The sequence below is a fragment of the Tasmannia lanceolata genome, unplaced genomic scaffold (assembly GCF_043159265.1).
Source record: "Tasmannia lanceolata isolate RefF3 unplaced genomic scaffold, GAP_Taslan_0.1 ptg000013l, whole genome shotgun sequence".
Classification (NCBI taxonomy): Eukaryota; Viridiplantae; Streptophyta; class Magnoliopsida; order Canellales; family Winteraceae; genus Tasmannia; species Tasmannia lanceolata.
The window spans coordinates 9,775,538-9,799,826 of record NW_027518690.1 but is presented as its reverse complement, the minus strand read 5'-3'; the positions used below and the strand labels follow the sequence as shown (position 1 = coordinate 9,799,826).

The 24,289-nt window shown below is 38.4% G+C and overlaps 3 protein-coding genes and 1 long non-coding RNA gene across 4 annotated transcripts; 2 read left to right on the top strand and 2 right to left on the bottom strand.

Moving 5' to 3' along the window:
- The first annotated feature begins 479 nt into the window (after positions 1-479).
- Positions 480-2,094, top strand: LOC143890789 (putative BOI-related E3 ubiquitin-protein ligase 3). The gene is made up of 4 exons (XM_077395469.1): positions 480-639; positions 780-859; positions 949-1,307; positions 1,413-2,094. Exons 1-4 carry the CDS (start codon positions 602-604, stop codon positions 1,950-1,952), a joined length of 1,017 nt encoding a protein of 338 aa, XP_077251584.1. The 5' UTR covers positions 480-601; the 3' UTR covers positions 1,953-2,094.
- A 6,996-nt stretch (positions 2,095-9,090) lies between these two features.
- Positions 9,091-17,762, bottom strand: LOC143889731 (glyceraldehyde-3-phosphate dehydrogenase A, chloroplastic). Its single transcript, XM_077394048.1, has 5 exons — positions 17,604-17,762; positions 17,364-17,480; positions 15,095-15,396; positions 14,717-14,961; positions 9,091-9,742 (listed from the first exon to the last, which is right to left on the bottom strand). Exons 1-5 carry the CDS (start codon positions 17,643-17,645, stop codon positions 9,240-9,242), a joined length of 1,209 nt encoding a protein of 402 aa, XP_077250163.1. The 5' UTR covers positions 17,646-17,762; the 3' UTR covers positions 9,091-9,239.
- LOC143890788 (uncharacterized) lies at positions 14,247-14,676 on the bottom strand. Its single transcript, XR_013255248.1, has 2 exons — positions 14,574-14,676; positions 14,247-14,485 (listed from the first exon to the last, which is right to left on the bottom strand). It is a non-coding gene; the product is annotated as an uncharacterized LOC143890788 (long non-coding RNA).
- A 3,530-nt stretch (positions 17,763-21,292) lies between the features above and the next one.
- LOC143890942 (uncharacterized) lies at positions 21,293-22,494 on the top strand. Its single transcript, XM_077395613.1, has 3 exons — positions 21,293-21,316; positions 21,413-21,518; positions 21,732-22,494. Exons 1-3 carry the CDS (start codon positions 21,293-21,295, stop codon positions 22,373-22,375), a joined length of 774 nt encoding a protein of 257 aa, XP_077251728.1. The 3' UTR covers positions 22,376-22,494.
- Positions 22,495-24,289: the final 1,795 nt, after the last annotated feature.

The window sequence follows — 24,289 nt, the reverse complement described above, 5'->3', positions numbered from 1 at the left end:
GACAGCTCTTAAATAGTAAAGACAAGATAAGTTAGTGGAATTATTAATTGAACTGTCATTCCCCTATTTTTGGTGAGTTATTTAAACCACCCGTGTTTTCTTTTAACTGTACACCCATTCTTTTGTTTATTTTTGGAGGAGAAAGTGGGGTAGACAAAATTTCCGCTCGTTCCCCGTGTTGTCTCTTTTGACTGCTGGTTTCAGAAACAGACTATCTGCGCCCTTACAATTATACTGCCGTGTGAATGCTCTCTCCACCATCTCTCCATCCCTATAAATAAATAATAATATAATCTGATGATTTGTTCGCTCCCTCTGTTCGATAATGCGCCCCCCTCCGAAAAGCTTTAAAGTCGGCCTACAATTCACTTTAAAATGGGTCGCATTATCCTGTAGAGGGGCGAAAAATCATTGCTATATAATAGACTGTTCATCTCTCTATCTGTCTTCATATTTCTATTTTTCTCTCTTCTTCTTTTTTTCACCCTCTATATAAAACCGTATCCTTCATTCCTCTTCCTCATTTCTCTCTCTCTCTCTCTCTCTCTCTCTCTCGTTCTTGAGATTTCGAAGGAGTCTTAAGAATCTTTCAGCTTTTACAATGGCCGTACAAGCGCAATATCCGTCCAATGCTTTTAGGTGAGCGGTTCTGCTTCTACTTTCTCTTTTTCTGTCGCATCATCAGCGATTCAGGAACAATTTGTGATTTGTTTATCTGAAGAGAGAGAGAGAGAGATACTTAATTTGTTTTTAATTCTCGTTTTGATTTGGCTTTCTAGGGCGCAGAATAGCGTTTTCGAAGAGATACAGTATAGAGAAAACCAGAGCGCGAATTTGTTGAGAGGTTACTGCGATTACGGTAAGTTTTTGAACTGATCTGATTCGTTTCCTCTTCTTCTTTTTTTTCCTTATGAATTTTCATTTGATTCTCTTCTTCATTTGATTCAGCTGGAGAGCAGATCTTGAAGAATGGAGCGGTTTTCAGTGATCCTGAGAGTGAATTAACCTGCAATGTATCTGGATTTAGGAAGAGGAATCGAGACGATCAAATGAATCTCACGCAACAGAACCAGCAACAACAGATTTCGAACCAGTTCCGGTTCGTAAACATTCCGAAAGTTCCACAGAAAACCGGTTCTGCTACGATTTCAACCGGTTTGCAACAATCTCACGATGATAATCGATTAAACGGATCTGGAATGACATCAACAAGCGGAAGATCTCCTTTTATTGAGCCTCTCGCTCAAGATCTTGCCTCTTGCGTATACCAGCAGAACACGGAAATTGACACATGGATCCGATTCCAGGTGCTTGAATCGAAATCTCTCCAATTCACGCGTTTTTTTATAAATTTTGTCGTTCTTTTTTCTTTTTTTAAAAAATTTATAATCGTGATTTTTATCTGTTTCTAGAACGAGAAGCTTCGATTTGGATTGGAAGAGTCAAGAAACAGGCATCGTAGATCTCTGTTCTCGATCTTAGAACAAGAAGTCTTGAAAAGGCTAACAGTAAAGGAAACAGAGCTTCAAAACATGAACCAGAGGAACGCAGAACTAGAAGAAAATGTGAAGCAAATGAGCGCAGAAAATCAGATCTGGTTCACCGTGGCAAAGAAGAACGAGGCGATCGTTTCAAATCTCAGATCGAGCCTCGAACAGATCCTTTTACATAACACTGCTATGTTGAAAGAAGGTTACGGTGATAGTTCCGATCTCGGTGACGATGCGCAGTCCTGCTGCTACGAAAATGTGATGGAAAAGGAAAAAGTGATTAGAGAGAATCAAGAGCTAAAGGATCGGAAAACATGCAAGGTATGCCGGGAAAATGACGTGTCAGTTCTCCTATTCCCGTGCAGGCATCTTTGCCTCTGTAAGGATTGTGAATCGAAGCTCGATTTGTGCCCCATCTGTAAGTCATTGAAGAACGCCACTCTTCAAATCTTCATGTCCTGATTCTCTCTCTCTCTCTCTCTCTCTCTCTTTTGTTAGCTATTTGTTCTTTCTTTCATCTTTTTCAAGGTGCACTATCTCAACTGTACTGTACTGTACTGATATGCCCTCTCAGTAAAGATCGGTACCCGAATTTTCCCGTGGATTTCGGATTCGTGATTCTGAAAATCTTTTTTTCTTTTTCTTTATATTTTTGGATTTTTCTTCATTCAAAGGTCCGGTCTTTATACGCACGTACGTGTTTGTTAAACCAATTATCATATACTTTGTTTTGCACGAGAGGGTGATAGTGCTAGTAGGCTACATTAGAATTTTGCCCTTGCTTTTTCTCCAAATATCGAAAGTACCCCTGAATCAACCTAAAGCTAGTCTGTATCCTCTTTCGTCGATTCATGGCTGGGTCTGTGGAATCGTAATCGGGCGGGTTGACTCAGTTGGTAATGGATTTTATAACGAGACAAAAGTTTGGAAAGGAAAAATAATTTCTATAATTTCCTACTTTTTTATACACACAAAAAAGATAACTTGAACCAATACTATTCAATTTTTATCTTGGGGGATCGACCTTCTATTTATGATAATTTCCCTCTAAATTATGGAAATAGGGCCCTACTTAGTGGGCCCCACTATCATTTGACCCAAAGCACAAAACTTCCATTGATCAATTGATCTCGGCTGTCCGATTATTTATGGAGATGGGGCATTCCTCTCCTAATGGTCCAGATGTTGGGCCCACAGAAGCATGATTCACTTTGGAATGTTAATTCACCGTATTTCAGATCAGATGGTGTGCTTCACATTGATAGGAAGATCCTAGCCTTCAAACTCGGTCATCTTAGTTGAGTTAGCTCGGTTCTAGGAGGGTTAAATGAGGGGTATAATCGCCATTCTTCTTCGTTAAAATTTTCTATAGGATTCATTAGCCGACCCCAACTAGTTTGACACAGAGGCTTATTTTAGTTGAGTTGAGAATTTGAATCTTAGGCTAGCCTTGTCTAGCTATTGAATCATGTTAGGAGAGTCCTTAGGGTTGCATTTTCGGTTAGGCCCAACCAGGACCTGACAATTTTAACCCAACCCTAACCCTACGTTGCTCCATGAATTTTATCGTAATTTTATTGAGTCCTGGTTACGGTCGTAAGTGAGGGGCCACCTAGGTATGGGACTCCATCAACCTTGGAGCTTTGGGTGAATTGGTAAGGCACTTAAAATTTGGTATCGGAGCAGACACCACGACCTGTGTTCAAGTCACAGAAGGGGTGACCTATGGAGATGACTAATGGTATAAAAAAAGGTGCTACCTAAAAAAAAACGGCTTGAGTGAAACCAACACAGAGTGGGCCGCCGAGGACGGCATATGCAGAAGCATAGCGGAATGTTACAGCCTTTAGTGGCCCGCTTATGTATGGGGCTAGGTAGGACCCAGCTTGGTATGAGACAAGTTTAAAGAGCTTTCCCTAATGCGTTTCATCAGCTCTGAAGCTTTTGGCATAGTGACCAATACTCAATATCCTTTTTTTTCTCATGCCAACCTGAACCATGGTTTTAAATTTCGACCGAAATTTCGGATTTCGGCATAAAAACCGAAACGGTCATTTATTTCAACTGAAATTTTGGAATTTCGAAATCCTTTTTTTTTTTAATATTATTTTAATATTTCACTGAAATTTTGGCTGAAATTACCGAAATTTAATATTGAATAAAATATTACTTTCGGGTTTTGTACCAGATTTCGACCAAAATTTCAAAATTTCGGTCGAAATTTTGAAATTTCAAACTCCGAAACCGGTACCGAAACCGAAATTTTAAACCTTGACCTGAACCCAGACCTGGCTTGATTTCGAAAATTGGGCTTGACGGGTTGGGTTTTAAACCAGGTTAGACATATTGGGTTAGGGTCGACAGATAGGGTTGACACTCCTCAACCCTAATTTTAGGTTGGGTTAGGTTTGGCGTCAACCCGAATTGCACTTCTACCACCAATCAACCTATGCCTTCCACCGACAACACTTTACACCGCTGGGAACAGTAAATTAAAGGAGTCGGCTGCAACCGACAACATCAACCTGTCTAGATTGTTTTTCAAAAGAAAAATAAGGGTGGAGGTAATGTGTATCATCACTAATGAACCAAAATATTCATTTGTTTGATAGTATCCTTTGTTGGTAGGCCATGACCCAGGAAAACGTTTGTAAGCCCAAGGATGCAATTTCAACGTTGCTAATAAATAATCATAAAAACAATAGGGGAGTGATAAATCGACTCCCCATGTGTCTTTCTCTCTCCTCTGAGTTAGAGAGAGAAAGAGGAGAGAGATAGACACATGGTGAGTCGATTTATCATTTTGGGGGGTTGATTTATCACTGCCCAAACAATATCATTTGTTTGTTACATGCAAGTTAATTGCTTATTTATAAGATATTTAATAGTCATTAAGGAACTAATGTTTCTAAGGTATATAATTGCAACAAAAAATAGAATTACCATCTTTTAAGTAACTTAGAGGCCTGAAAATGATAAACCAACTGAGTGAGATAATTTCATATCCACTGTTCTTTTCTGACCATATAACATTCATTGGATCAAGTGTTAGAAGAAAACCAATGGAGACAAGCAACTCTCTCTATTATCACATTGCTTGTTTTTTTATTATAAACTAGTAAAAGGATAAAACCCACAACTAGAAAGTCCCAATTACTTGTTTACTCATATATTATCATATTGCTTGTTTTTTTATTATAAACTAGTGGAAGGATAAAACCCACTACTAGAAACTCCCAATTACTTCTTTACTCATATATTATCATGTTGCTTGTTGTTTTATTATAAACTAGCAGAAGGATAAAACCCACTATTAGAAACTCCCAATTACTTGTTTACTCATATATTATCACATTGCTTGTTTTTTTTATTATACACTAGTAAAAGAATAAAACCCAAAAGTGAAGCATGCAAATACATTGGAGACCTCTCCTTTTTTTTTTTCTTTTTTTTTTCTTTTTTTTCGGGCATTGGATTGATGCAGCAAACTTGGGTTGATGGGTGACCTGACTGGACACAAAGAAGCATGGCCATTTGTTAGTGGAAGGTTTTGTTGGTGGTAGAGGTGCAACTCAGCCCTGTTGGGTCGGGTTGATGCCAACACTAACCCAACCCAAGGTAGAATTGCCTTAACCCTAATCCTAACCCTAACCCTAACCCGACCCAACCCAAACCACGGTTTGAGGAGTGACAACCCTAACCCAGCCCGCCCTTAAATTTCTCAACCCTAACTCAATCCGTCTAACCCAATTTTCAGGTCGAGTTCTGGTTAGCTTGGGCAAAGATAGAAAAAATAAAAATAAATGGATATTGAGTTGGGGTCGGGTCTCAATAAAATCATGAAGAGAACCATGGCTAATTTATAGCCTAGTGGTATTTTTTTTTTGAATGGTTAGCCTAGTGGAAATGGTTGAAAACATAAAGCGAGAGAAGCTTGCAAATGCATGGAGACAAAGGAGTGAATGAAGAAAGAGGGAAATGATGGCATTTGTGAATGAGAAGTGGGACACCCAAAGATATAGACAGCTTATGGGATATTTGAGTGGGGCAGCAATTTTATTAATGGGAGCTTTTATTTAAATAGAGTCTAGTGGTTTCCATGATTTGGCAGAGGTTGTTTGCCTTTGGATATTAGTTGACTTGTCCATTAACATCGTGTAATTTTTTCTATGTTTTCTTTGGCCACAAGAAACTAATAAGCTGTTGCTTCTTTTCTTTTTCTTTAATGGAGTCATGCTAAGAAGAAGCGTACAGAGCTAAAATATAAAGGTCTTCCTAGAATATCGCCACACTGTCCTATGAAAAAGAGGATGATATATAGTTTTGTAAAGTGTAAGAGGTTTTACTTATATTGGAATGTGAAATGGCTATATCTCATCACTTGTTAGGGGAATACTTATTGGGATGTGGGTAATGGGATGCCCTAATTTATGCTCCACTGCAATTTCCTTTTCTGAAAGGGATGGGTTGTTTCACCTGTTTTTTGAGAAGCAGATAAAAAGATGGACCAGTGTATTGAATTTGTTATGTTCTTCTCTCATTGCACATTTAGTGGTGTCCATGCCATTACAAAAGTGGGCATCAAATGAATTATCAGATCAGATGATGCTTGCACAAGGAACCAAAAAGTGGGGATGGATTGAGATGGGTAGAGATGTTAAAAACATGCAACATCTCAATCCAAACATTGTATTAAAGACCCACATGGGTATGCCAAGTTAGTTTTAGTTGTTTGGAGAACTCTAATCAATCCAAGAGAACAACAAACAAAACAATTGAAGTTTTCTAATAAAGGACTGCAAGCAAAACAGAAATTCGTTTTGTAAAAAACAGATGAAACCGTCTGTTGTGACACATACACAAGAAGAAGACGAGTGAACTCACAATGCAATAAACACTAACATGATCAAATCGTTGGTCGATTTCACTTTCACTTTTATTTTCGAAACGAAGTTCCGTTTTGGGAGTATTTTCCTTTCTAATATGTACTTTTTAATTTTCTAATTTGTGGTGATTTGGGTGTTTAGAGTTTAGAGGTGGGAGTGGCTTCAATGGTACCCACCATTAGAGAAATCTTGGAATATGAAGAGATGTCATGCAATAATATCTCTTTTGTTTATTTCTTCTTCTTTTTTCTAGGTATCTTACTTTAGCTTGGGGCTAGTTTTCAAGTGGATTATAATAGTTGAAATATTAAAAAAAGGGGCCAAGTTTAAAAGAGTGCTGACATGATGCACAGGAAGTTGTAACATGTAAGCAGCTCTGGTGGACATTTTTAGAATTCAAAATGATTTAAGAACCCCTACCCTCCACCCATTGTCAAAGATGAAGAAAAGAAATTGTTTGAAAAATTGGAAAATATATTTGTGGTAATTTTGATGTTTCTAGTTTGTGTCAACCCTTACTGAGGGTTTAAAAAGTGAGTGTTGAAAAATATACACCAAGGAACCATTTCTTAAAGCTAGTTGCGTGAAACAGCCATTTACTCTAAAAGCTTAAGATGTTAAAGTTGGTGTTAGTTAATCACTTATACTTCAACACTCCCCCTCGTGTGTGGCCCCTCTTTTTTTGGTTTGGCAGTACACGTGGCACATGTGGCCCTCTTTTGGGTTGGTCGTACACGAGGCAATAGCTCTGATATCATGTGAAAACAACTAATTACTCTAAAATCTTAAGCTGTTGGGAGTTGTTGTCATGTAATCAATCATACTCAACAAGTTGAACAGCTAGAGAGAATTGAAACCCATCTTGATCGACGCAACCAACTCGATTGCCGCACATTTATAGGTTCTCAGACTTCAAAAGATACTGGTGTGAGTAATAATTCAAAGGTGACCTCTTTTCAAAAAAATAATTCAAAGGTGACCCTTGCCATTGTCAAGGTCTTTCGTGATTAGTGTTCACATTGACTTCGATTAGCCTCTGCTGTTATTCTTCTTACTGTAGATCGCAATTAAAGGTCATGATATGAGCAACCCATGTTTCAACTCATGATATGAGCAACCCATGTTTCAACTCATAAACCTATGCGGGGGTTGGGCCGATAGCTCAATGGTTGAGGCTCTATCCCAGCTTCCCTACCAAAAAAAAGAGAGAGGAAAGAAAAACTAGGCAGGCAAAGTGTCAAGACCACTAAACTATTGAAGTTGCTCGTCTTTCTTCTATGAATTTAATCTCGTAGTCTTCTCACAGTAGCAATCGTTTCCCTTGTGGGGTCTTCATGACTATCGAACTGTTTCAATTTTGTAGTCTTTCCTTTATTCATTATCAACGTTATTACTTATGAAACTTGTCTTTTTATTTTTTAATGATAAAGAAATTAGATTAAGAATAGAAAAAAACATATAATGAGACCGAGATGGCCAGATCAAGAAAGGAAAGGAAACAACAGAAAGGAAGGAAAGAGACATCAAAAATTAAACCACTAGACTCAAGGGGGAAGGAGGTCAAATTGTGTTTACACCCAATTTGCACCCAAAAGGCAAGTGGGCTAGACACCATAACAGCAACCAAGGTGGATTTTGATCTCTAGGAATCTACCTACAAGGTAGGAACCATGAATCCACACGGAAAATAATTGGGGCTACAAAGCTCTCAAAATTTATTTCTTCAATCATCTGTCTTAAAAGCTAAACCATTATATAAACTAACTAAAGCAAAAAACTCTTAATTGAAGCTATCAACTAATGCATCTAATTCTTTCCAAATATAGTTCCTGGTTCTCATTTAAAATAAAAATCCACCCAAATCAACACTTGTACCCCTACAACTATAACTAATGGAAAACAATAACAAATAAAAAAAACCCCAACAACATTCCTACAACACTCCTAAGCTATCCTGGTTAAACTAACAAATTTTCCAGGTTACAAGGAGTGTCATAACCTATGAAGAACCCTTCATACCAAGTTGCTAATATACTTTTCTGATTGAAAAGGGGTGAAATTGAAAGGTTTTGATTCTTGACATTATCAAATCAAATGTGTGTAGAAATTAGAAACCATGGAGGTCTGCATATGAATTTTTCTCACACCAGCATAGAAATTTTCATGTGCCTAAACATTTTGTTGTAATTTAGTCAATTTGACTGTCCTAAATCAGTCGTTCGATATGCCGTATAGCCAATTTCTTTGCTTTCATTTTTTGCGAACCATTTCAAGTTTGTTGCTCAGTTTTTTCAAAGATTTTGACAAACGGGTTTTTTGATGAATTGGGTACCTTTTGTATAAGAAATCTGTGTTTTCCTCCTTTTAGATCAATGAAATAAATAGTTAAAAACACCTTTTGTCTCGCTAACCCCCATCTTCCTTTACAAAATTAAAAAATGAGTGGCTCTCCCAACTTTGCAACTGAGGCTAGGAGAAAGAGAACCCTTTAATTGGTGGAAGTTGTGACAGCTTAAAGCAAAGTAGTTAGCAATTTATGTAATGAGTTGTTATTTGGTTGTATTGTTCTCTATTTGTGATCTTCCCTTGTGCACCTGTCTCAATCCCATCTTCCATACCCAACATTGATGATCAATGCATTGGGCAGCTATCTATAATAAAGTAGACTAAAACCAATCTTCCCAAGTAGAATGAGAAAAAGTGGAAAAAAAACATACACATACCACAGTTACCCTTTATTTTCAAAGAGAAGATACATAATAAACAGGGCCTAAAATGGTTTAAATTCTCATTACAATTGGATAAAAATAGAAAATTAAAAGGATAAACAAAAATTACAATTCACATACCGTATGGTAATCGATCATTTCCAATTGTTCGCAACGATGTCGGCTAAATCCACCACCCTCTGTGAGTAACCCCACTCATTATCGTACCAGGCAATCACCTTAACCATGTCATCCCCCATGACCATGGTTAATGAAGAATCAACGGTTGATGATACATCAGAGCACCTAAAGTCGATTGAAACAAGTGGCTCATCACAAACAGCAAGAATTCCTTTCAATTCATTATCAGCACTTTCTCTGAAGGCAGCATTGACCTCTTCGGCGAATGTCTTTTTGGAGACCTGGATGACAAGGTCGACAACTGAGACATTAGGGGTGGGAACACGGAGAGCAATGCCGTTGAGCTTGCCTTTTAGAGAGGGAAGAACCAGGGCAACAGCTTTTGCAGCACCAGTGGAGGTTGGGACGATATTGAGGGCTGCGGCTCGAGCACGTCTGAGATCACGGTGGCTCGCGTCGAGTAGCCTTTGGTCTCCGGTGTAGGAATGAGTAGTGGTCATGGTTCCCTTGATGATGCCTGCCATAAAATTTGCATGTCAACAACATATTAAGCATTTTGTAATTCCAATTTATGATGATCATAATCATTCAAAAAATTATGATCATCATGCGAAAATGGAGGATGCTGGTGCTACTAATAACTGACATAGGTAATTTGGAAGTAATTCTGTAAATCAATGGGCTGGGATAAATCAACCCATGGGGGACCCAGAAATTCACAGTAGTCATTTTTGAAGAAATGAGGGATCAGAGCCTTTCATATAGAAGTATTCCAAATATTCACAAGAAAAAGCCATCTCAGAACACTCTAGTGTGTGAAGCACAAAGAATTTCTGCAAGAAAAATACTTTGGCCCAGTTCGTTTTCGATCTTAAGAATTGATTTAAGGTCGAAAACTGATTATTGGATTCAAAATTAATTTTGAGTCCAATAATCTGTTTTGGGCTCAGTTGATTCTCAAAATCCAAAGCGAACGGCTTTGGAAAGGTAGCATGCGGAAAAACATACTTTAAAACTACTCCTCCTAGTCAACAAACTAACTAAAAGAAATAACAACTCTGTATAATGATGGATTGGGCCATGCTTATAAAGCCTAAGCCCAACTCGCATTTTCTAGAGCCAGCACATGGGACTTGAGTCAGATCTAATCATGGCCCAACATGCACTGGTGTTTGGAAGTATATGTCAACTTACCAACTTCTCCAATAGCTTAAGCTGTTGGAGAAAGGCGTTATTTATCTTTTATACTATAACACTCCCCCGCACGTGTGGCCCACTTGGCAAACACGTGGCACATGTCGTCCCACTTTGGGCAGACCATCGCATGTGGATTTTTGCTATTTGGGAGGTTTGAACTGAAGACCTTTGGCTCTGATACCATGTTAACTTACCAACTTCTCCAATAGCTTAAGCTTTTGGAGAAAGGCGTTATTTATCTTTTATACTTTAACAAGCTTTTGGAGAAGTTGGTAAGTTAACATGGTATCAAAGCCAAAGGTCTCGAGTTCAAACTTCCCGGATAGCAAAAATCCACATGCAATGGTCGGCCCAAAGTGGGACCACATGTGCCACGTGTTTGCCAAGTGGGCCACACATGCGGGGGAGTGTCAAAGTATAAAAGATAAATAACACCTTTCTCCAACAGCTTAAGCTTTTGGAGAAGTTGGTAAGTTAACAAACCCACACTATCTAAATATGCAATGGAAAAGTGAAGCAAAAGCGCCAGGAAAAGTGGAAAACATACAAATTTATGTGGCTCATTTCTGACTCCAGCCGATGGGAGAAGGTTAGAGAAAGTTTTCCACAGCAAATTGAGAGATTGTAGAAATTTGAGTTTTCGACTAACTCTAAAACATTCAAATATAGATTCTGACAACATCCTTAATTTTAGGCACGAGGTCAATCCTAGGAGCCAAGTTTTCATAATAGGGTCCTGCCAAACCCCAGCTTACCTAAAATAAAAAAGGGCCCCGGCAAAAGTGAAGCAAAAGTGCTAGAAAAACACACAAATTTGCGCGGTTCGCCTTTGACTCCATCCAATGGGGAACGCTTTTTTTTTTTTTTTTAATGAATGGCAATGGGAGAAGCTTATAGAGATTTGACCACTCTGCAAATGTGAGATTATAAGAGAAAGTTGAGTTTTCCTCTAACCCTAACCCTAAAACACCCAAATTTACAAGCCACCAGCATCCTTAATTTTGGGTACTAGGTCAGCCCTTGGAACCAAGTTTTCATATAGTAGGGCCCTGCCAAACCCCAGCTTACCAACCAAAAAAAGAGACTGAACCATCCTACTGAATAACATAGAATGAATAAGATACTATCATCATCTCCATCGTGTAGATCATTCACCATGTGATGCTATAAAATGTGATGCTGGATTATGCGTAAACCAAATTCATTTACAATTCCTAAATCTGGGTCTATTGTGCGCATTTACGTCAAATTCAGAAAGTAATTTCCTCCAGGACTGACATTTTGGCAAAACTTGACCCATTATCCCTTGATATTTCTGGTCATGGATACATCACCTGGGTTCCGATCCATAAGCAGTGACAACTGCCTTATGAAGACTCGATTTCTGTACGCCTCAGATGCTTCCCTTAACCAAGCCATTGGATGTCTAATTGTTCAGGCAGTAATGATAACATCTTGTACTTGAACCGGTGATTCACTTTTTCTTAGTAATGGGGAAGAGGACTGAAACATGCCACTGAATAACGCTTTTTGTATCCAATACGGATGATCCAATCAATCGGCAAGGACCATGATTAGGAATTCTTTGAAGTCTTTCTCAGAGTAAGAAGTGAACTAAAAAACACTTTGCATGCAGATCAGTCTTGTCATACACTGAAGCTAGTTAATGTAGATTTGAAAATCATATGCAAAAAGGTTAATTCCTATATTGTATACTTGATAGGGGCTACAACTTTCACTTCGCAGTTGTAAAGTCAAGAACCCACTCACCTTAAGTAAATCGATATCAAAATCAGAAAGTAGGGGCATTAGAAGCTCCTAACATGTGGGTTCCTTTCCCTTATGTAGCTCATCTATACTGTGCACTGCATCAATGGGAAATCACTGTCCCAAGCCGTTCTCACTCTAGATGCGTTGTATTCCTACTTGTGAAACTACATTCTCTAATCTCATTTCAAATCCCACTGATTTGTAATGAGTTCACCACCGTAATATGTCGGCATCATATGTCCTTATACTCATGACATCTAAAGAGGTCTGTTAACTTGCTAGCCTTTCTAGTCCTACACTCCTACATTTCATCAAGGTTCTCAATGGCATCTCACAACTGTATAATACAACGTTCAATTTTGAGAAAGTGGCCATCAATAAAACTTTTACTAGTTATCTGATGAAGAATATTTACATCAATCTCCAAAGCAATAGCCAATCGTTAAGAAAAACTGATGCTAGATAGAAAACTAGCTATCCTTGTCAAAAGGAATCTATCCTTTTCAAAAGCATCAAGTCTTGCAATGCTGTTATTATTCTAGCTTGACAATGTATAGAAACTCAATTTCAATTCTCTACATCCGTGGCCAAATCACTTTTCCATCACCGCAAGAGTAAACTGCACAAGTTATACTAAATTTCATCTTAAACCTCCAACTTTACTCAAAAAACTGTAGAGATATGATGCCGACAAAATATTAAACTTTAGCATGTTCACATATTTCAAATCCTTACAACAATGTTTTGAATTGTACAACCAACCTGCTAGAGTTCTATTTACTGAGATAATCTTGGAATTGTACATGGAAAGGAATCCTACATTCCTTGTGTTTTTCTTATATAGGCCCCTGAAGATCTGAAAATGCTATCTCATTTAGATACAGTAGGGTGAAGTTTGCTTCTTTGCTAATTGCATGATTTATGCCCCTTTACGATTTCTAGAGTGATTCCTGCAGAGATCAGAGAAATGGATCCCATAATCCCTCTAATTCCTGCAAACAGGGGCCATCCCTACCATTCCAACCATTTCCACTCTCTACAACTTTTTGTTGTTGTAAATGTTTTGCAAGATGGTGAACTATATGATAGCAATTTGTCCAGTTTTGTGCTGAGAATTAGAACATATTAGTATAAGCTATAAACCTGATTCATCCAATGCTATGCCATGCCTCTTCAAACTTGATATTTCTGATTACCCATGCCTACAGTGCAGAAACCACTAGTTCAGAAGGATGAGTTCTTAGCCTGACACTACATTAATGCCATATCACAGCAAGCAGTTGTCGACATCCTACATCTCTCATGACATTGATAGCTTTAATAAATGATTCATTAGAGTTCTCTCATATCTTTTTTTTTCATTCTACCTCTCCACTTTGACGCATTAAGTTCTCCATATTCTCTCATTCGTCGAAAACGTGACTTAAAAACTCTTTGAAGGAGAATTCTTTTGCACTAAGTCAGGGCTTCACTCCAGTTTTTTAATAGATTACTCTGCCATTCCAAAAAAGAAAAAGAAAAGAAAATAAACTCTTTGAAGGAGTAAAAGGGAATTTGCGCAAGTGTAGGATGTGTGGATATCAGCTCGTTGGGGCTTCACTCCATTTCTTTAATAGATTACTTCGCCATTCCGTAAAAAAAAAAATGAAACTCCTTGAAGGAGTAATAGGGAATTTGCACAAGTGTAGGATGTGTGGATATCAGCTTCCATTAGAGTTTCTATATCTCTTTATCCAATCAAGATCAAGTGAAATATATATTAAGAGAAGGAATGGTGCAGTCCAATCCTAATCAATGACGTAACTAAAAACTCAAACAACAAGGAACTCATTGTCTTCCTCCCAATAAGTGAGAACCGCAACACTTGACTTCTACTGAATTGCAATAAAATGTGGCTTCCTGTGGCTTCTTATGTCTTTGTGGTTCATGTTTTGAGAGAATTCCACTCCCAGTCAAGGATGTTACTGAAAACTTATACAACAAATTTCTTCAAGAATTGGCGTGTGTTGGGAAACTAACAGTCGGCCTACAGTCGGTCTCCATACGGCTGTAAATAATAAGAATCGCAAAACTTATACTGATTTGCAATACATTGTGCCTTTCTATGTTTATATGATTCTTGAGACACTTCGATTTATTGTAATTTCACATATTACTAAGGGACATGGTAAATTAGAGAAAATAGAAGGTATTTGACTGGTTTGAAGAAAAATAGGCATCCATCTCAGATCTACCACAAGTTGTGTAGTCAGTTTTGTCCTTGAATTAGTTCCTATTCTCACCTAGAGACGATCTGCGAGAAAGATGGAAAATCATAAAGAATCATAGGTTGCAATACATTGCCATAGATTAATATCCAAATAAAGTTCAAGAGGAATTACCAAAACCATCGGGAAGCAAAGTGGGAGTATCAGCTGATTTATGACCCAAATGTTAAGCAATTATAAAATCCCAAATCACAAGCAGCACCCTAAGTAGATGATCAGAGTGCAACAAATTAAACACTGAATGGTAAGGTGCTTACCAAACTTCTGGTCGAGAACTTTGACGAAGGGCGCAAGGCAGTTGGTGGTGCAAGATGCATTGCTGATGATGGTATCAGAATGACTGTACTTCTCAGCATTCACTCCGATGACATACGTGGGAATGTCACCCTTTCCAGGGGCTGTGATCAGGACTTTCTTTGCTCCAGCTTGAATATGCTTCCCTGCACCCTCTTTGTCGACGAACACACCTGTACCTTCGATCACAAGGTCAATTCCCATATCCCTGAAACAAAATACACGTACAAAATACATGATTTGGTGTTTCTATTCGTCAATCCATATGTGTGTGTGTGTGTGTGTCTTAGTATTTCATATACTAATATAAGAGGTAAATCATCGTGGCAAAATGAGCTTACTTCCATGGGAGATTGACAGGGTTCCTGTTAGAGACGACCTCGATGATCTTCCCGTCGACGGAGATGGCCTTATCGCCAGAAGGCTTCACATCGGCGTCAAAGATGCCGAGTGTGGAATCATACTTAAGAAGGTGTGAGGCCTGCTTTACGCCACCAGTGTCGTTAATGGCAATGACATCGAGTGGAGAGTCCTTCCTACCATGCCAACACCTTAAGAAGTTCCTACCAATCCTTCCAAATCCATTAATGGCCACCTTGATCTTGGCTTCCACCACTCCTTTCTTGTAACCGCTCTCCCCAACCTTGAAAAAACATATATGATATAGTGAGCGCTGAGCATCATTGAAAAAAATTGAACGAGTTCATGACCTCAACAACAAAATCTCTTAATATAAGAAGTTCATGAGAAGTTTGAGTGCTTGACGCATGTTAACTCACTTTATGTAGACATGATGCAACGGCCTATGGTTTGTAGATGACATAACCATTCAATGATAGAAACTCAAATGTACATTGATTGTTCATTTGTCATAACTATACATTTGCAAACCAATGCTTAGACAAACCTAATCAACAGATAAGTGTGATTTTTTTGCAAGGCATATTCACAATAAGAGCTATCAAATGAAGGGTGGGTCTAGAATCGATCATGCTAGTGTTCCGTGGGTCGGTCCACAATGGGCTTCTCACCTTCTTCTCATACCAGTGCTTCTAATAGTATTGTTCTGCCTTACTTTTTTTTTCACTTGTAGGACTGCCATGAGTGGGAGTGGCAAATATGAAGGATGAAAAAACGTTCCTCAAGCAACAATTTTCATTTCCTTATAATAGCTTCAAGGAGCCACTAATAGTGTTCATGGGGAAAAATTAAGCTTTGGGTGAATGAGAACATGCAAAAAATACAATAAGAGCATTGGTTGTGATCTTTTTTTCATTTCTTTAAAGCAATTGAACACTCTAATCTAGTACATGTGAGCTACATTCATGTGATGTAGACCATTCGCTGGTGTTTCCATCATAGATGGGCTAGGATGAAAAATCATGCTGATCAGATTTTCTTAAACATCCGATGGATGGGTGTTTACATATTGAAGTAGTCTACACCAGCATTGTAAATAGAGAAACGTAACCTAAGGTTGAATTCAATTGAATGATTCATCTACTGGCTGGATCAAAGTGATAGGTAACAACACATAATTATTCATTACTCATGAGCAAGCATAACCCTTAGCCCTCTTGCCCTCGGCATAAGGAGGTTGGTTGTTCCTCTACAAGATGCATTGAAGTGCAGAGCTAGTTTCATCCCTTCCTATGGTTTCCAATGTAGCGGTAGACTAGTAGTAGTAACGCTTAGCCCTCTTGGCCTGGTTCTTACGTAGACAACTAGATGCGTCGTGTGTGAGCATACTACCCTAGGAGACGCTCTAGTTTGTGTATGTATGCTAAAAAAAGGTGCAGCATTGAGCTGGAATTAGACCCTGTAAGTTTGGATTTTGAGTCTAAAACTGATTATTGAACTCAAAATTAAATGCAACCCAAAATCCGAAACGAACAGGGCAGTACGTCGATCAGTAAATGAGCACATCCCAAAATAAAAGAATTTAGCATGGCTCAATTTGGCAAAGCAAAAGGTTCCAATTGCACTTCAAACACCCTTGCACCCACATCTAAACTCACATTAAAATGCGAAGGACATATTACATGAGTAGAAACAGAAATTCAAGCAAGAGAGACGGATAGAAGGATGCTTAATAAGTATAGATTATAATTAAAAGATGGCCGCGTTTGAATGCTTTGACTATCTACCCCCTTGAATTATTGTACTGCTATCTTTGTATTATCTTTGTTCCTTCAGGACCACCTCGGTTCTGTTTTTACATATATATATATTCTGTTGCCCTTTTAAAAAAAAAGATTATAATTAAAAGATAAGTATGGAACATTCTCATATGGAGGGGAAAAAATGAAATGTTTTCAAATTCACATTACAAAAGTGAAACATTCCCAACTCCCAAGGATGCAATAAGCCTCAGGCATCCCATACTGTATATGAGTTTCAATTGAAGAAAGAGAATGAGATAAAAAGCTTCTATCAAAACCGCAACAAATGTGTTCAATAAGGTGCAGTATTGAAACAAGTTTAAACATTAGAATATGGTAATGTCAATATTAAAACAAAGGGAGTGAGAATATCAATTTACTAAGACAATACTTCTAGACTAAATATAAGCCTAGTGCAAGAAGAGTAGAAGAAGAAGAAGAAACTCACAGCAGAGGTCTGGAACGCGATCACGGAGAAGAACTCGTGGCATGTTTTCTTGGCGAAGGGAAGAGAGGCAGTCGAGTTCCTGAGCCCAGAGAAATCTGAGAATCCTTTTCCATTACACTGAAATTCACAGAGATAAGAGAAAGAGAGAAATCTGTTTTTAACACTCAGTTCTAGAGATTATAAAGAGATATACGGCTAGAACAGAAGTAGTGAGAGTAAGAGAAAAGGAGAGAATTAGACCTGTAGGCATGGATTGGCTACTGATAGAGTAGCCGAAGCCATGAGAACAAGTGTTCAGTAGTAAGAGAAGACAAAGAAACAGAGGAGGAAAATAGTGGGTTTTCAAGAGGGGTGGGAGAGGATTAGATTGTTGATAGCCTCTCAATGAATGAATGGCTCTCCTTCTCTCCCTCCCCTCTGAATCCATTTTCTTTTCTCTCTCTGGTCACGATTCAATCACACTACTTGCTCATATTATGATGTTATTGGGCTTCTGGGCCTTGTTCTAGTAAATGTTGGGATTGGGCCCATTTAACATGGAATGTATGGACGAGAGACAGGGAGACAGAAAGTCACTGCCCAGATAAATGGTAACAAGTTATTTCTTGTAGGAGTGCAATTCGGGTCGGGTTCAACCTGATAAAAAGTCAGGTTGGGTCGAGTTCGGTCGGGTTCGGGTTGAGGGTTTGGGCAACCCGACCCGATTGAAACCCGACATTTTTTATCAATTTCTTTTTTGTAAGCTTCAAAACTCGGGTTGGATCGGGTTGAACTCGGGTCGGGAAAAGGCTTCCTCAGGTCTGGTTGACCCTCGTTGGGATGGAATCATGGAAATCGGGTCGGGTTGGGATTGGAAAAAAGGGGCTCGAGTTGCACCCCCAAAATTTTCTGGGTTTCAACGGGGACACGTAAGTAAAATCAAGACAGTTGATCTTGACGTTCATCATGAGCTGACCCACATGATCCTGAGAGGACAATAATAGGACATGCCATAAGATAAAAATCTATAAAAATCAAAGGTATATCTGTTCTTAGCAAAATCTAGATGAGGCTTGACAGATCAAGGGTCTAGAATCATCCGATCAAGATGTGGCATTTTCCCTGGTTGCTGTTCAGATGGACGGATATGATCAAGTAGACAAGGCAGAAGTGGGGCCCAGACTCCTAGTATTTTAGGAAGGTTCATCAGAATTTCATGATGTTACAATTTTGGGTGGTGAATGATATCTGCACTTCTTTGTTTCAATAATGGCACTCATCCTTTTCAAACATGTTTTAAGTTATCATACATGTGAATTTTCCAATCATTGTTTTGGGGCGTCCATCTAGTGGATCCTTGTATTGCAAACATTTTACCTGTAATCCTAGGGGTTTACTCAAGATAAGATAATCCAAGGAAGGTAGCCAATCCCAAAACAGCTTATCCAAGGGTTTATATCCCAGTGTAGAACAGTCCCTTCATTGTAAATGTTACCATAGCCCCTTTGGGATCATTAATCAGTGGAATTTGGGCTATTGGGTAGTCCATATGGAGCCCACTTGGTGGATGGCCTAGATCAAAGGCCACTGTTCTGATTGCAATGCCAACATATCGAACAATATCTATAAGCATTGTATTGATCTTCGTTTACAAACCTTAAATGGACATTTTTAAGCACAGGTTACAAAGGAATAAAGATGGAGAAAACAATACTATTAAATTCTCACAAACTAGAATTAGAATCTCATCATGGAAGGCTTATATGAGTTTGAACATGGACTGCATCTCTCTTCATAAAATATATACTGATATCTACACGTGTATGGCTGTGGGAGTGTTCTAAATAAGAAACATGAGTTTATTCTATTGTATTACTTTGTTAATAAACCACATACTAAAAAGGGGTGTTCCCAATCAACCATTTGGGGTCTACATATTTGAGGCTATTAATGCTAAAATCAGGGAATATGGAAAGAAAGAAAAGTGGGTGTAAAGAGAAGAATAATTTGATCTTTCAAATGTTCTTAAGAGATCATAGTAGCCTAGGAGTAGGGTGAAAGACCCAGATGCAGCGGCTTCCAATCAAAAGCTACTTCTCTTTTTTAAGTGTGTTTTGAGAGAGAGGTTATTGTGGGGTCCTTGCTGTATTGACGCTGGAACTAACAGAAGTTCCTTGATTGTAAAGCATCAAATGCAAACTAGTGAACTTCAAGCATGCCGCAAACCGACAAGCAAATTTTGAGACAAAAGAAAATGTAGAATCAGTTGGATTTTCTGCCTTTAAACCTAGATAAGGATGCTCATGGAAGATCACAAATTTCATTATGTTTTGACTCTAATTTTAAGTGACATATCAAATGGATCACTTAACCATAACCTTCATTAAATATTGCATCATTTTAAGTGAAGGGGTCTGCCCATTTTCATACACCAGGACATGATGCAAGTATCCACAATTTCGCCATTGCATCGGCACTCAGTTTATACACCTCTTAGTTCAACTCTTATGGGTTAATGAAAGATTTTGAACCTCTTAAATAAAAATTTTGTTTGAATCTTGAATAAATCTCATAAACGAATCGATAATTAAGAAAATTAGATAGCTAATTCCCTTCATAATTAAGAGGCTGGGTCTTATGCATATATAGAAAGTCCTTGCCCCTCTGTGGGCTTTTGTGACCATTGACTGTATTTTTACTCTCTCACTATTTTTCATTCTATATAGATATCCTAGAGGGTTCTATACCCTTTTTCATGTCCTATTCTATGGAAATATGAAGGAAACAACTTTAGAGGATTTTTCAGAAAGGCCGCCCTGCCATCCTTTCACTACAAGCAACTCCCGACTATGTTTCTAAACTCATCTTTAGTAAGACAGGAATACACATTGTTAAAGAAGGAATCCCAAAAAGTACAGTGAAAAGAAAAAGGGAGGTGTAGTCAATCCAACCATGTTTCTGTTGTGAATTGCTAGGTGCCCTTCTTCTTAAACATTGTTTATCTTTTCTTGTTTTTGACTTCTTTGGCAATAACTGCAAATTTAAACTGTTCTAAATCCATTACTAGTTATCTAGTTTTATTATTTTTTCATGGGCAAGCTGGGTTAGGCATAATTTATAGAAAAGAAACAAAAAGCATAGTACATATGACAGACTATACACATTCCAACAAGCAAGCTGATGATGGATCTCACCAAAGATTGGCAATGACCCAACTATGTTTTGCTTTTCTTCGTTTATTTTATTTATCATGCATATGGAATCTCCCTTGTAACACTCAATTCTCTGGAATCCCATTTGGGAAATCACTGAGATTAAGGGTTTATTAAGATGCAGGGGCTTGCTATGATCAGATGCACTTATCTGAGAGTTCCAATGAGACGAAGTGACAGGGCCCACTGACGTGAAATCCACATCACCCCAGCCAATCATCTTTTGGGCCCCACTAGTAGATTCTATTAAAATGTTCCTGAGGTTTGACAGCCCTAACAATTTGATCAAGGTCTGTAAATGGCTGGTTAGACATTCTAGATTCACCAGAGAAAAGTCACCCAATTAGATAGTTGGAGTGTACAAATAAAAAAACTAGTGGCGTTTCACTTTAGTGTATTTTATCAAAAGTATATGCATTTCTATACCAATAAAGACAGTAGTAGTTCCATTTCCTCTTTGGTAGAGTACACATAAGAGCTGTGCGACTACTTTTAATTGAGACTGTGTACCCACTTTCTGGTATATAATAGAGTCAAGGCAGGCATGAAAATATATCACCACTCTTCTCTTCCCTTCCTCTTAAACAGAAACCCCACGGAAACCCATGAGCTTGCACCTCTAGCTACCCTCCTTTATGCTCTGTTTCTGTTGCTCTTCTTCCTCTGCATTAGACAGGGGAATTCAGATTAGTAACCCACCTAGAATTTCTTCTACTTCCATAAGAGAATCAAGGATAAATGGCAAAAGAAGAAGATTTAAAGGTGATTTAGCATTAAAAAAAGGCTACTCGTCATGCTAAAAAACATTTCATTTTTTGCTCTTTCATTTTTGCTTTTTTCATACTTCATGATGCTAAGATAGAATTTGCTTCCATGTTCTTCCAGAAGGTTGAGTTGAGGGTTTCTGTAATTTGCTGCGAAGGTTGCAAGCGAAAAGTGAAGAAGGCGTTACAGAGTATTGAAGGTAACTAACATTGATGTTGATCAGTGTTACACGACAAATATCTACTTGTAATCTTAGATAATGGAAGAAAAGCTTGATATATTCATATATAAACTTTATATTTATCTTCATATCTCTAATAGATAGATCTTCTCTTCCTCTAATTATGCGTATTTGCAGGGATTTTAAACACACAAACCGAACGTGTCCTCTTATTGTTCTCGGTATTTGCAGGGGTATTAAAGACGGTGATCGATGTTTCTCAGCCGAAAGTCACTGTCATCGGCAATGTCGACCCGCAAATTCTCATCAAGAAGTTGGGTAAACTAGGCAAGACTGCTGAAATATGGTATGATGAAAGTAAAAAATCACCTGTCAAGGGATTAGAACCAAATATGATAAATTCAAAAGAAAAAGAACAGAAAAATGGTGGTGGTGAGAAGAAAGCAGGCAATGAGAATGGAAAATGCTCAACCTCTGGAGCTTCCAATACGAGTAACGAAAAATTGACTAGCAGTGGCAGCGGCGGAGATGGAAAAAAGGGAGAGAAAAGTGATTCGAAAGGATCCAACGCAAGTACCACTAATAACAATTGTCCTTCTGAAGTTACAAAGAATGAGGATTTCAACATAAAACCAGGCATGGTGCACTATACGGGTAATGTCACCAGTTATACACCATACTATCCTCCGATGGAACCGTATTATACAGTACACACATATCCAGTCCCACAGCCGTATAACTTCCAAGAACGTTACTACTATGAAATGCCAGTATATCACCCACCAGCGCTATATCACCCACCAGTGCAACAGACCGCAGCGAGGCTCACCGACTATTTCAGTGACGAGAATACAGTTGGATGCACAGTAATGTGAGGAACCCTCTCCCTGGCTGTGCTAATTTTAGTTGTAGTACTTATAAGACATAGTAGAGTAAGTGTAGTGTCCCTGCATTGGTTTTCCTGCTTGCATCATATGTAAGGATGGTTCTATGGAGAGACTAATTGATTTTTGAAGTTCCCTGTTATGGGTTTTTCTTCTTAATAGGAATCAAAATTTATGAGCATGGAAATGAAGGTTTTATTCAGTATAGTTTGTGTGATTTTTTTGCCTTTCTTTTCTCATATACAAAAGATGAGTAGGGAAAAAAAGCACAGTTTTGATGGTTAGACTCCCACTTCTTGCCAATAGTATTGGAAATAGTCGCCAATGCTTTGACACCAAATTGTCCTGTCTGTTTCATTCTCATGAGAGAGAGAGAGAGAGAGAGAGAGAGAGAGAGAGAGAGAGCTTTGAACCAACTGGTAGACATAGCTTTTCATCTTTCCATTGTGTATTCTGCCTTTCACTACCTTAATGCATGTAAATGTAATGCTTTTTTTATGCTTTGGGATGAGCCGGTCAAATGAAGAACCATGGCCTTGAGTATCAGGCATTTTAATAAGCTCAATGATTTGGAGCATTTCATTTAAATAAGCATGTACGGGCAGAGGTCATGCTTATGTAGTTGGGATCATAGTGCGATCTAGTTAACGAAGCTTAACTAATTCCACCATACCCATAAAAAAAAATACTAATTCCACCGTATGATTTTATATAATCTTTTACTTTATTAAAGCTGAGTCATTGCTCCCCCCTGTCTCTCAACAGTGTTGAGAAATCGGTCGAGCAAAATCTGAACCCATCATGTACAAATAAAGGGAAAAGTACAAATAAAAGCAAACCACAAGATAAAAACCGAGATTTTTACATGGTTCAGCCAAGATGCCTACATCCATGGGTGAGAAAAATATTTCAGTATTAGAAACAAAATTACAATGGGATTTACCCAAAACACACAAACCGTAATCCTTTCCCTCTGCTTCTCAACCAAGACCATGCTCAGAGAAACCCAACAGAAACCCGAGAAGAATCTCTCTCTCTCTCTCTCTCTCTCTCTCTCTCTCTCTCTCATCCCAAGAGAACCCCCCACACCCACACACACCCGCGCACTACGAGAAAACCCACCCTTTTCTCCGCTTTAGCAGCATTTTCCCTCCCACAATTAGGTCGGGAGATTTTGGGAGACTTTCATCTAAAGATTTCCCAAAAACCTAAAGCAGTCTAATGATAGATATGAAATTCTCTAGCTTTTTTTTTTTTTGAAGATTGATATTTTATTGAATAGTGGTTGGGACAAGTTGTCCCCGCCATTATACAAAAGTGGAACAAAGTCCAAGTACATTTCTAAAAGGAAATTTTCTAGCTTTTCGAAGTCCCTATCCCTCTCTCATCGAAGAACTCCAAGGCTAGCCTGACAACTCCATCTTTAGCAAAAACAGATCAGCCTCACTGTTGGTCCCCCGCTAAACATGATGAAACCTGGCCCCAAAATCTGCTAATTTATCTGCCCTATAGTTGAATTTGAAAGAGAAGGTTTTGAACAATTGGAAAATCTATTTTTCATACCATGAAGAGACTTATCTTCTAGGTCATCGCAAAAGCTCTACCACCCCCTCAACACACCAACATTCGTATCCTCCAATTTGTTGCCTTCGAAATTCATCACGAAAGCCTCAAAAAATTAAAAGCTTAAATAGATTTGTCCCTTGTGTTGGCTTAGCACTTTCATATTGAAAAATTCCCTCACTTGTGTGGAACAACTAGTTACTCTAAAAGCCCCCTCACGTGTGGCCCCTCTTTTGGGTTTGGCCATTGCATGTGGAATTTTGCTATCAAGGAGAGGACCTTTGGCTCTGATACCATGTGAAACAACCAGTTACTCCAAAATCTTAAGCTGCTGGAGAAGGT